Source organism: Triturus cristatus, chromosome 1_2 (genome assembly GCF_964204655.1).
Source record: "Triturus cristatus chromosome 1_2, aTriCri1.1, whole genome shotgun sequence".
Lineage (NCBI taxonomy): Eukaryota > Metazoa > Chordata > Amphibia > Caudata > Salamandridae > Triturus > Triturus cristatus.
Window position 1 is genome coordinate 897,777,189 of NC_140580.1, and position 13,133 is coordinate 897,790,321.

At 42.8% G+C, this 13,133-nt stretch overlaps 1 protein-coding gene across 1 annotated transcript; it reads left to right on the forward strand.

The window, feature by feature from the left end:
- The first annotated feature begins 220 nt into the window (after nucleotides 1–220).
- On the forward strand, nucleotides 221–12,083 carry LOC146868257 (keratin, type I cytoskeletal 12-like). Its single transcript, XM_085609580.1, has 8 exons — nucleotides 221–774; nucleotides 2,989–3,071; nucleotides 4,803–4,959; nucleotides 6,137–6,298; nucleotides 6,381–6,506; nucleotides 7,490–7,707; nucleotides 9,598–9,724; nucleotides 11,279–12,083. Exons 1-8 carry the CDS (start codon nucleotides 277–279, stop codon nucleotides 11,303–11,305), a joined length of 1,398 nt encoding a protein of 465 aa, XP_085465706.1. The 5' UTR covers nucleotides 221–276; the 3' UTR covers nucleotides 11,306–12,083.
- The last annotated feature ends 1,050 nt before the right edge of the window (nucleotides 12,084–13,133 follow it).

Consider the following 13,133-nt stretch of genomic DNA (forward strand, 5'->3'; position numbering starts at 1 on the left):
AAGGCTCTTCTCCGCTAATGCCAGGCGAGACCTAAAAGCCCTGGGGCAAGGGCAGCGGCGCACATGGTGAAGAAACACGTATGATTAATAATGGCTGTAATTGATCTTATAATGAGCGAGAGATAAGCTAGCAAACTCTGCATACTAATATGGGAAACAGCACTCAGTGAGCTGACACACCCTCTCCAATTTGTATATAAGGAATAACCTTTTAGCCAGCAATCAGTCACCACCTCTGCTGCCTTTCTTGAGCTGGTGCACCTGCGATAGTACAGCATGGCAAGTTTATACAGTTCCGGGGGCATGCACGCTCGCAGTGTTTCTTCTCAGAAAACTGGTGCTAGACAGGGTGCCAGCCATGGTAGCCATGCTGGGGGTTCTTTCGGGGGCTATGCGGGTGGCAGCTTTGTTGGAGGTGCCGGAAGTAGCTTGGCTGGTGGTGCAGTAGGTAGCTTTGTTGGTGGTGGTGGTGTTGGCAGTCAACATGGGGGCCAGTGGGGCCAGTGGAATCAGTGGGGCCAGGCTAGCCATGAGGACCAATGGAGCCATGCTAGCCAAACACATAGTGAGGGCCTTCTCTCTGCCGGGGAGAAAGCAACCATGCAGAACCTCAACGACCGCCTGGCTGCCTACCTGGACAAGGTCAAGCAACTGGAGAATGCCAACGCCGAGCTTGAGCGTAAAATCAAAGAGTGGTACGCAATGCAAAGACCAGCTCCTGGAGAGAAGGACTACAGCAAATATTTCAAACAAATTGAAGAACTTCAAGCTAAGGTGAAGTATCATGTTCGGCTCAATTGATTCCTTATTTTAGACAATGTTTTCACCGGTCAAAACTGATTCCTTAATTTTCTCTGCAAAATGTGAAGGTAATTCTTTCTCTTCCCCTTCCTCTTTAAGAGTTTGCCTAATCCTAGATCGTCCATATGTCTCTCTATGTACTTCTCTTTCTCTCATTTTTTTCCCATTTCAATCCTAATCACATTTTTTTAAAAATTGAACAATTTAACATTACCATTTTCGCCACAATGCAGAATGAGGTTTAAACATAAACAACTGTCTATAGCATGTGTAATTAGACCAATGTTCGCTGCAATTTATGTGCCCCATCTTATTGGCAACCTCCCAAGTATACCCCAGGTTCCTCTGTATGGTATCAAGTACCTGTCCTGGTACTGTACCCTAAACCTTTTACTCACTAACGTTCTTCTCTTGATTGCAGGATACAAATCTAGGAATTTGAATCTAAGTTCTAGAAAAACATGTAAAATGAAAATCACAAAGTTTGAAAGCAAATGTTTAGAGATAAAGTTGTCCGTGATGGTTAAGCATTTTTACGTTTTTTCCTATCTGAAGCGCACATCACTAAATACATTGGTACTAATTGCTCTAACAAAGCATACACTGCAATCAATTAATGCGCACGCTTATGCAGCAAATAGCATACAACCATAAGTTGTAGAGCAGGTGTCATGCAGTTAAAGAGGTGGCCACTCATATCATGATAGAAAAGTATGATAATAGAGATAAGATAATGCAGAAAACATCAATTTATTTTCTGGCAAGGGTAATTTGAAGCACAGGATGCAAGCAACAACAAACCACAGGAGATGCTAGAGTATTCTTACCATCCCTGCTCTGACCCAGCATTGGCTGATAAAAAGCAACAAAACACACAAAGTAAACGCTTTCCAATTCAGATTCCCAGCCATTTTCTAACCTTTTTTTGAGAATGCCCAGTTGAAAATCTTATTCGGTACAGTATGTTTTCTCCTCTGATCTTGTTGCACCCCGGTTTACCCAGAGGCCAGATCTTACTGGAGTGCAGCTTCTTTCAACAGCCTCACTTACTGATAAACAAAGCCTCAAATAAAATGTTTTCCCTGTAGAAACGTCCCATTTGCCTTATCGAGCTAAGGTTTTCGAGAGTAACACTGAACCTAAAAACATCTCCCCATGACTCTAAACAATTATTCAGACCAAGAACAACCCATCAAGAGAGAGAGCTGTTGCTCGTAGGTACTTGCAGGCCTGTGAAATTATAACCTAAGGTTTCACAGCCTCTTTTGTACCCAACCCCTGGATCTTTACGTAATAGTCTTTGGGAGAACTGCTCTTGCAGCAGCTTCGTGCACTCGAATATAAATTGTGGCACCGGAAACTGAACAAGTGACCCAGGAAGGAGTTGTTCAAGTCCAGAGAGAGAGTCTGGTCAGCAGACCTTGTTAAGCAACTCGTAACATTTAATTGCCTTTTGCAATAAGACTGCTTTAGTTTGCAGTAGCCCTTAAGAAGGAAATTAAACTTGTTTCCACGTGTGAAATTGCAAGCTAAATACATAATGCAATTACTTTGAAGTACAACATTAATGTAAACTAATGGCAACAGTTGGGATTGAAAAGCAACTTGAAAAATCATGTTGGCATTTTTTTTTTTAAAGAAATCTTCGAGCAAAATTCCTAATGTGGCAGCTATTTTTATTTCCCAAATTACCAAGGAAGTTCCAATGTCTACCCAACTTTTGAGCTGATTTTAATATGCTAAATTGGTGAATCATTCACAGGTGATGAGCAGCAGAAGAAGTAGTCAGAAGTCTATGGTTACAGAATTCAACACAGTACTCACTACAGACGGCAACAAATGTGAACTAGAATGTGGAATTCAAGTGAACTAGAATAGAGCCAAATTAAGTGAAATTCTGTCTATTGGCAATTATCACCAGCACTAAGATCACGGTGTGTCAAGCTGATAAAGTGCTGAGATGCAGTTTTTCATGTTTGTATTTGAGTGTGACATTCAGTACTTTAGGCAGTAGACTTACTCAGCAGCTCAACCCTCACCGATATGGAGGACACCACTTAGTGAACATAAAATGTAACGTTTTAATTGCCATTAAAAATAACAGGCCCAACTTGCAGCCCATGTTAAATGTAATAGGGTATGAACGAGTAGGCCTTAACTCTTCCTTATGCCATCTTGTGTTTGCAGATCCTGCAGGCCCAAGCGGCCAAAGCCAGCGTCGTCCTGCAGATCGATAATGCCAGGCTGGCGGCTGAGGACTTCAAACTCAAGTGAGTGAAACACAGTAGTGACGTGTCGCAAATGGTTCATATCATCACACTTCCAATTCAAATTCAGGCAGCCTGGAAGTCAAGAAACACTGATGCCTCCTAGCAGACCTAGGAGTCTTTTCCCCTATGGCAGATAACTCACTCACTGGCAGCCATGTTACAAGGGAGTTGTACAGGGGTTTTTACTTGTGGCTTCTCTTGTGCATTGAAGGCATAGATTCACGACTAGGGTAATTCATCCACTTTACTGACACTGTTCCTAATAAAGTGAGTATTGTCAGTTTTAGCTGCTCACTGTTCTATGATAAAGGTTTGGCATGTAGAAGGAGAGCAGGTTAATGTAGAGCACGTGCCCCGGCAATGTGCCTATATCTTCAACACAGTATCAGCTGCTGGTGACACCACCAGAGCAGGAACTCATTGGAGCTCCCCTCAAAAATGCCCACTCCTCACACAAGGCATTTATGTCATATTAGGTGAACGTACTTCCTTAACCCCTTGGCTGCGGCAGGAATTCAGCCGCAGCGCTGGGGGGGGGGTTTGGGGGCAGTGCGGTGGCGCTGTGCTCATGACGGAGCCACTCCGTCATGAGTCACGGTTGAGCTGTGCTCATGACGGAGTGGTTCTGTCATGACTCCACCCACTGCGCTAATCGCCCGCACAGGCGGGGAATTAGCGCCGCGTGGGCGGAGCGGGCGCCAACGGCCGCAGCATGACGGAACCACTCCGTCATGAGCACAGCTCAACCATGACTCATGACGGAGTGGCTCCGTCATGAGCACGGAACGGGTTAAAGTGCAGCATGTTTAAGGGATTAATTGCTGCAATATTGCAAAGGAAGGAGCAGTTTGACATGAGCTACACTTCAAAGAAAATGAGGAATGGAGATAACTCTAGTAGTGGATGTAGCAGACACAGTGCTGTTTGCACTGGGTCCATTGTTCCACTATTCCCAATTTCAATAGATTGGATTGGTACTGATGAAATTTGGCACCAACGTTTGCAGTACCTAACAAGTACAAAAAAAGATTTAAAATGATTGACCAGTGTAAAAACAACCATTGGTTCGTCCAAATGTTGATACAGATGCAAGGACAAATTTTCAACTCCAGAAGTAAAATCAAGGTGATAAAAGAAACTTGGAAAAAACTGCTGATGAAAAACAGTACTGCCACTTATGTAATATATGTAGCCATGCTTACCAGTAATTCGTGGATGCAAAATAACCCCCATATTATGAGTGAGTTCCTCTGGAATAGTGAATATCACCCAAAATTAGAATTTCCCTATGTCATTCTCAAATGCTGAGAGAAGTTCCGGTGAAATATCCTCATGGTTTCACCTGGCAAATTTAGCCCTGGAAACACCATAGGTAATTTTGTACATGAAATTACAACATCCATCGTAATTCACTACTCAGTTGGTGACACCTGCCACTGGCCGGTTAGAGACTAAGGGACCACTCAAAATGAGGTTTTATAAAGTGTTCCTTGAGAAAGCCTTGGGATTTTCTGCCCCAAAAGACACTCAGTGATTGTTCCGATAACTTCCACTAAGGCTCGTTCTATGTGCATTTTATTTGTAACTGTCCCCATGTTTGGCTTGGATGGGTAAGACTTGTTGCACCCCGTGTATCTAAACCACTAGTGTGACTGTGATCAGACAGAGCCAAAATAATGGATAGAACATGCTTTATCAAAGAGCCTGAGTCTTTCATTAACATGTTCCTAGGTATGAGCATGAGCTGATGCTTCGCCAGAGTGTGGAGGCTGACATCAATGGGCTGCGACGAGTCCTGGACGAGCTGACCCTGGCCAAATCTGACCTGGAGTCAGAGTTGAAGAGCCTGACTGAGGAGCTGGCAGCACTCAAGAAGAACCACGAGGAAGTAAGAGATAGCAATGTGTTTCAGAATGGTCTTGAAAGTGATGAATATGGGATAAACCCAAAGTACCAATAATTTTCAGTACCAATCTTTTAGAGGCCAATGAATGGCACCAAATGTTTACATATACTATAGGACATCATTGTCCAATGGTGGTGCAGTAGGGCTGAGTCCATGCCAGATTAACAGGATAGCCAATGACTATTTAGATTCACCAAATGCTAATTTGTGTTATGAGGATATGCTGCAAATCTGGCATGAGTCATAGAGTCTCTCTTAAACATTTTTATGGGACCCTCAACAGCAACGCTCGTTCAGTGGCATACCAGTAACTGATAGCATCATCAACTAGTCTGTCATCCGCCAGGAGGAGGTGTTGCAAACACCAGAGAATCCATGGCATAGATACTGTGTTCTATAATTATCGCCTGTCCGAGCGAAAAATGAATTTAGTAATGATAAGGCAGGGGTAAGGTTAAAAGAAAAAGAGATGTGGGTAGCAAAGAGCTAGATATTCCGCCCATCTATATAAACATATGGTCAACATGTTTCAGCCTACTTGTGCCTGTCAAGATCCGTAAGAACCATAAAGTTTGTTTCTTGGATCCCTTTAGTAGGACAGAAGGGACACCATCACCTGGTCATATGAGTCACAGTTATGTTCTTTCTATGGAGAAACATGATCATGCAATGTCCTCTCCTTCATTACTCATAGTTGGGTCCCCATAGGTGCGGGGGGGAGGGGAGAAGGCAGAAAGTTACGCTCAGTTGGCACTGGCTCTTCATGCGGATAACAGTCCCTCATGTCCTGCATGATTTTTTAAGAGAGACGTCTTGATGTAGCACTGTGTTTTCCCACTCCTTTTGATATCTGTTGATACTCTGTTGGGAAGCTGAGTGGGATATCTTCTTCTCTTTGCTGCTCTCTCCCCCTACCGATATTTGTGATGGATGTTAGATCAGCATTAGAAACTCCTGTTGTAAAGTGTGATGATTATGCTAGCATGCTGAACATTACTTAATGGTCAAGTGATAAATAGTAAGTTCTTTCAAAATTAGTTCTACTAGCAAAACATTTTATTACATAACCCAATTTCTATTGTTGATCTTCTATTTTTTACATCTCTAGTATGCAAATTAGGTTAAAATTAAGGGTATTTGTCTTATTTTCTCTTTGTAGGAGATGAAGGGTCACCAAAGTGATAGTCAAGGAGACGTCAGCGTCGAGATGCATGCTGCTCCAGGCATAAACCTCCTCGGCCTCCTAACCAAGACACGGGAGCAATATGAAAGAATGGCAGAGGAGAACCGCAGGCGGGCCGAAGAGGATTTCAACCAAAGGGTATGGACTCCTCTTCCCATCATGTTCATTGTCGAAACAAAACAGAGAAGACCCCATCAAATAACCCTCATTTGTCTTTCAGAGTGCTGAGCTGAAACAACAAATCTCAACAGGGGTGGAGCAGGTGCAATCAAGCAAGACTGAGGTGTCAGAACTGCGACGGTCCTTGCAATCGCTGGAGATAGAGCTGAAGGCACAACTGGCAATGGTGAGAGAAAATGTAGCCCTCAGAAGGCATCTCCACTATTATGAACCCGAAAGGTGTTGTGTAATAACATAAATCTATTGCCAGTTATGTAATCATATTAATGATTTATGCAACTGCACATTTCTTCTCTAAAAAGAAAATGTTCTGCCATCAATCTTGGAGGGTTCACTACTCATTTCCTACTCAGTACAATGACTTACTCCTGCCTTTGACAGAAGTACACCTACAGTCATTTACCGGATGGTACTGGGTTGGGGAAAATTCAGCAAATATTTACAAACTCTCAAGCTTCTGGGTGTTCTGCAATTTTCCAGGGAATCCTCGTCCTGGAATTCCTTCCCAGCCCGGGTATAAGTTTTACCCATGTGGAATATCGCATCGCAATAGTGTATCAATATACCTGGGGAAATTGATTTTCGAGTGCCAGTCCACTTTTTGTGAATTCCTTTAAATCATACCTTTTGCTATTTGTACACACACACACAACTTTGTGATTTGTTCTCAGTGTGGTTAGAAAGATAGTGAATGTACGAACAGTCAGTCCATATTAATTCAAATCCTTGTCCTCCACTCTTAAGCACTTGTTGATCATTGTGGTCTATATCTTTCCAATTATTCCAGCTTCTTCTTGGATCTTTACCTATGCCTAGGTTAGTTTCCATTTCCCTTACTCTAGGGTTGGGTGAGAGTTGGAGCACTACCATTCGACAGTCCCAAAAACTGCACATTAAATGTCCATAAAGGGTCAAGAAACACAAGAACTCAACTCAAATTCACTGAACGGTCATCACTGAGCAACTAATAGACAATTCACTACACTATAAACAGCTTGAGCAAAAGGCAGAGTCTGAATGATATCCTTTGACCATGAAATCACCAGCAATGCGATGCAGGAACCAAAAAAACAACAATGTTTGTAGACGTGGTTGCTCAATAGGTTTGACCTCTAATTTCTAATCATGCCGTTTTTATTGATCAAACAGAAAAGTTCCCTGGAGATGAACTTAGCCGAGACAGAGGGAAACTATTGTTCTCAGCTGGCAGAGCTGCAAGCCAAGATCAGCATCGTAGAAGAGCAGCTGGTCGAACTCAGGGAACAGACAGAGCACCAGAGTGATGAGTACAACCAACTCCTGGACATCAAGAGCCGGCTGGAGCAGGAGATTGAGACCTACAAGCGTCTGCTCGAAGGCTCAGGAGGGTAAGAAAGCGGAAGCACGCTCCATTAATGAATTCCTTCACTTCCCTTAGCAAGGCACACTATGTAGAAGGATCTTAGAGTAGGGAAGCATGTGTAGTGTCACAAGGCAGTCTGAATGAGGATACAGAGGATTCAGCTCTCTTGAAAAAGATTCCCTTCACTTTTCAAAATGCGGGCCCAATCCTTCTACACTGGTGCAGCTCTGCTGTGTGAACATCTGTATCGCTCTGTAGTGTGAGCAATAACATCTGCACAGCAGCAATTTTATAAAAAGTTGTGCACTAATGATGTTATCGTCTGTTCTAAAAAGCCTTTTTAGAGCAACGTTAGACATTGTTCTAGGGTGCTAAATTCAGCTATTGCTACTTAGTTTGAGATTTGTACTTGAGGTATACCCATCAGCATACATCTAAATACAAAGGTCCTCACCCAAGTGTATGCTGGGTAAAATGCAAAATTACATATGTAACGTAGAGGAATATCATGCAATATTCTGCTTGTCCCTTGTTTGCGCCTGGTTTCAATTGGCAAAGGGATTTCATGCAAAGTCAATTTGTGCTACTTTAGCAGATTCTGCTTTTTATGAAAACCTGTGGGTGCTTTGTGCTGTTCCCACTCTGTTACATTCCCTCTGCATAGATAACGGAGGAGTTGGTAGACTGCAATGCAAAGTAATTTTGGAGTCTTCTGTTGTCCTCTTCTGACACAAAATACTTTTTGTGCATAAAGGTTAATGGTTGCTGCTGTTTGCTCCATTTTAAACAAAGCTGCGCCATACTGGCTCCAGTGCTAACTGTTAGTAAATCTATATCAGAGATTATAAAAACCACTGTCTCATCTTTAATATTTGCTGGGCGAACGGCTTAAATCATCAATATGGTTGTGTTCATGGTTACGCATGACAACATGTTTTTTTCTGTTGAATGGAATGGGGTAAGCCAGGTGAAAATCCAAACCAGGCCACAGTTGTGTCAGTCGCCCCTAGTTCCCAGAATATGGGCAAGGAGTAATGGCTGGATTTATAGTTTGGCAGATGGGCGCTCCGTCACTACGTAATGGACATCCTGTCCGTCTCTTTACAAGTGCCATAGGACATAATGCACTCTTAATAAGGGGGATGAAATATCAGTCATATTTGTGATGGAGTAAACAATCCTTCAAACCCTAAATCAAGTGATAAATCTTTATTAGACGGCTTGGATGAATGAATAAATGAATGACAATTTCTAGAGCAGGAACATCTACCTAAAGGGAGCCTTGGCACTGAAAAAGGATTCCAGCCTAAGCAAGAGTTGTCTCCTAGTCAAGAATATGGAAGTGGAAAGAGCCAGGATTTAAGTTGTTTCCTCAGAAGACTGTGATAGGGTTTTCCCTAATCTGCAGACGGAGGGAGCTCCACATCTTAGCTGACAGATAAGGGAAAGTTATTCCACCTTGTCTAGATCGTTTGATTCTGGTATTGTGAGACGATGGAGTGAGGAGGAGTGAAGAAGGCTCAGCGGTTGATGGTGAATGAGCTTTTTTAGATATGGCTTGGCCCTACATCTGCTAAGCTTTTGTGTATTAGGCAGACTGCCTTAAGCCATATCTAGAAAAGCTCATTCACCATCAACCGCTGGGCTATGGGGATTTTAACGTTTTTCTAAGGAAGTATTCAATTGCATTATATTTGTACACATATAAAAGATGCATACTTTGAGAAGTTATATAAAGGTCTTTTAATGTCATGGAAGAGTTAAATTGTTGTGCACATGTCACTGGAGATGTTTGCCATTACTCCCTGTGATGAAGTGTGTCATTCCTTCTGTCCTCAAGAGATGCACTGTTCAAGTGCCAATCTAAAAGGCTCTTTACTCAGGACAATATCATTCATTGTGTTTCTTGAAACAGGTCCTCACAGGTCTCGCAAACTAAACCTCAGTCAGACTCTAGCTCTACAGGATACAGTTATGGAGGGCGCAGCAGTTACAGCGGCAGCAGCGGGTATGACAGAGGCTCTGGCACCGTTCTTCCAAAGGTAAATGTTCCTTGTGATACCCAATGCATGCACACTTGTACCCCACTCTCACAATAATCAGGCTCTGACATCACCACTTGCATCTCACTCATTCTCTAACATGAGAGTCACAGCGCTGGGTTAGATTCAGCATGTGGAGACTATCTTAGAGCATGTGACTTAGATTCAGGCTCAGACTGGAGCTTTGTAATGCTGATCCTGCATTCTGTCAGTAAGTTCTTTCTCACATATTAACACGTCTAGGTTTTCAATAGGACAAGGTAAGGCAACAACCTTAAGCACATCACTTTCGGGTGGTACCAAATTACTGGAAAAAACCCACAATTAAACTGTTTTCTCTGTAGTTTGCTGGTCTCAACTACACTACTTTAACTACTGTCCAGGATTCCAGATATGAACAAATAATATTTATCACTGAATTAGACTTATGTTAAACTTTATAATGCTGTGTAGATGTAGTGAGCACGTTTTTCCAAACCTACTTTAACGGACAGTGGCTAGCACTTTCCTACTTCTTACTGAGGCCCTAAGCACTCTCCAGATGGTCGACCCGACCAATGGTGTGGTATTTGAATCAGAGAAAGATGCAGGACTGCTCAGCTCTTTCTGTATCGGATACTGTTCCAGGGTCTGAAAGTCTGGAAAGGGAATAAGCTTCTACAGGTGGGGGGTTTGTTGGGAGGCCACCCTGGTGTGACAGGGTTCATACCACAGGTGACATTGCCTAATCAAAAGGGAAATTCTACACAAAGTATAGCAAAGTGTGTTAGAGGCCAGAAAAAGGCACTCTTAAGCTTCCAGTAAAACACCATAGCCCTCATTCTGAGTCAGGAAGAGAAACTCTACAACCTTAACTTGCTGAACTCTCTTCTAAAGTTAGTACTTTGGTCAACATACCTACCTCTTTTCTAACCTGTAGCATGTGTGTCACTCCAGTAACGTGGTATACAAAGAGTGATGAATGGGATGCTTGAATTAATCTCAGCCACCGGTAATTACTCGGGCCACATCCCAATCCATTGTTATTTTGCACACTATGCCACCTCAATTTAGACCCAGTCATATGCAAATCAATCTTGATCCTGCTCCAGTAGGAACAGTGAGGCCTGTACTGCTAGGCCAGGTCCTCCCTGAGCCAGAACGCAAGCAACCCAGGATTGTATACTCCCTCTCTGATAAGGGCTCATCAGCGAGATATAGATTAGTTCCAATGGCATAGTGTCCATGGGACCGACATCTGGGCTCTATTCTCATATGAAAAAATCTACTTGAAATGCAAACACGAGAAACGTTCTATACGATTCAGTGCCCGGTAGGAAAAATAGCACAACACTTTAGTAAATTTTGGGAACTTCACATAGCTCAAAAGTTGGCAATTTCACTGTTGTCATTTACATTTCACCTAGGGCTAACTCACTGGTAGCAGGGCTTAGTCACCTTAACTTACTGGTAGCAAGCCCTACTATATGGCTGATTCAACCACCCATGTTGCATTACACTATGGTGACTGCATTTTAGATATATCTGCAACTTGCTCCATATTTTGTTTTTCAGAGCCAGCCAGGACAACACAGGTCATAACGATTACAGAGGACTTAGTTGATGGCAAACCGGTCAGTGCGAAAAGACAGGTACATGACCATCAATGAATGTTGAGTAGGAGTTGAAGGTTGCAGACCCAGCCAATGGAACATGCGAGGAAAGGATTCCAGATAATGGAGAATGGCAGAAATACTATACGCTTTTTGGACTGCTTTGCACTTCATCCATATGCTTACAGTAGATCCCATGTGTACTACCCTCCCAATAAAAGAGCTTTTTCCAATTTGCAACTTGAAAAAGAGCATCCCAGTGCAGAGCTGGTGACATCACAATTTCTGAGCAGCTGCCACAACAAAGTTCATGGATGTAACTAAATTTCACAGTGAATCATACATAGTTAATGTTAAATGTATTATCAATAGAAACCATAGGGACCAGGAGCGGTCCATGCGGGTAAGAGCGGTGAGTGGGTGGGGCCAGGTTGGGGAAGGATTCGACAGACAACCACGAGGGAAAATTAAATAGATAATTAATTTTCCCTCTGCGGCGTCTGTCGAAATCCGCACCCCTGCTAACCGACCCCACCCCTCCTACCTGCACAGGCCGCGACTGACAGAGATAATAATGCATTAATTTCACCTGAAGATATTGTAAGAGAGGATACAAGAAAGAAACTTCAATCTGGAAACATTTGATGTGTGGTTCCTTTTCAATTCACAATTAAGCATTTATTTTTTAGGTTGTGCGGACAGTCTTCTTTTTACATCTGCTTGCTTTGTTGTTCAATTCAATAAACTTTCTCTTTGATGCAAGGTAATACACGTCTTTTCATTTATTGGTGTTGCTGCAACTAACTTCTCTCCAGGTTTCAGAGATTTTTTGCTTCAGAACTTCTTTGCCACTGAACAAAGTTGCATTTACAGCAAAGCTCAACTCCGAGGCAGAAGGAGCTATAAGGACAAAAAATGATTTGAGGGTTAAATAAATGGATGGATGATTGGGATACATTTATATAGCAGACAATATATATTGTGTCCTTTTGTGCTGATCTGCATTATAATCTACAAGCCAGAAAGTGTAAGTGTTCATTAAGTTAACAATAAATTTAGAAAGAGAGATTTGATTATAGAAGGGAATCTGAGATAGTGGGGTCTCCTGGCTAATATCCCTGGAAAGGCATTACAGTATCTGGGACCTACATAAGAGAAAGTCCCTCTTTCTCTATCCCTGGGACTCAACGATGAACAGTAAAAAACATTTTCAATGAGAGCGCAGTTGTCTGGTGTGGAATTCAGGGTGAAGTTTGGGAATAATATATGCAGGTTTGCTCAAAAAATTTACATCAGAAATAGGATTTTGAAATTAAGATTGTCCTCCACATTGTGGTAACTGTTCCTCAGAAGGAAGAAGGACTCAGAGGCCAATTAGGTCGCTGAAATGAGATAAAGAAGGACAAAGTCTCTAAAGGAAGTGTTCATTATCAGTGCTCAGTGGGGAACCTCTCTTTTTGATATTAGTGCCCTCACACACCCTTGCGAGTGTCATGCTTCATCATCGGGCGTTGCTCCTCGTGGGGGCGGCGCTGCAGTCCCCCACGGGCCCGAGAGAGGGCTCTTTGTCGGAGATCTTTTGTGGAGACTCCGCAGTTGTGCATGCGGGTGTGTGGGCCTAAAAAAGGGGGGAGTGTGGTGTCTTAAAATTACCCACCGGTGCCGTGGGGATAATTTTATTCGTTGGTCCGGGGGTAAGATAAAAAAATCTGTACAGGGGCAAGGGGCAAACCTCTATTAATAGATGGCATAAAGGACGGGGTATTACTCCCCTGCTCCTATTGCCCGTGTGTGAAGGAGTGTGTGCTGGTCAACAT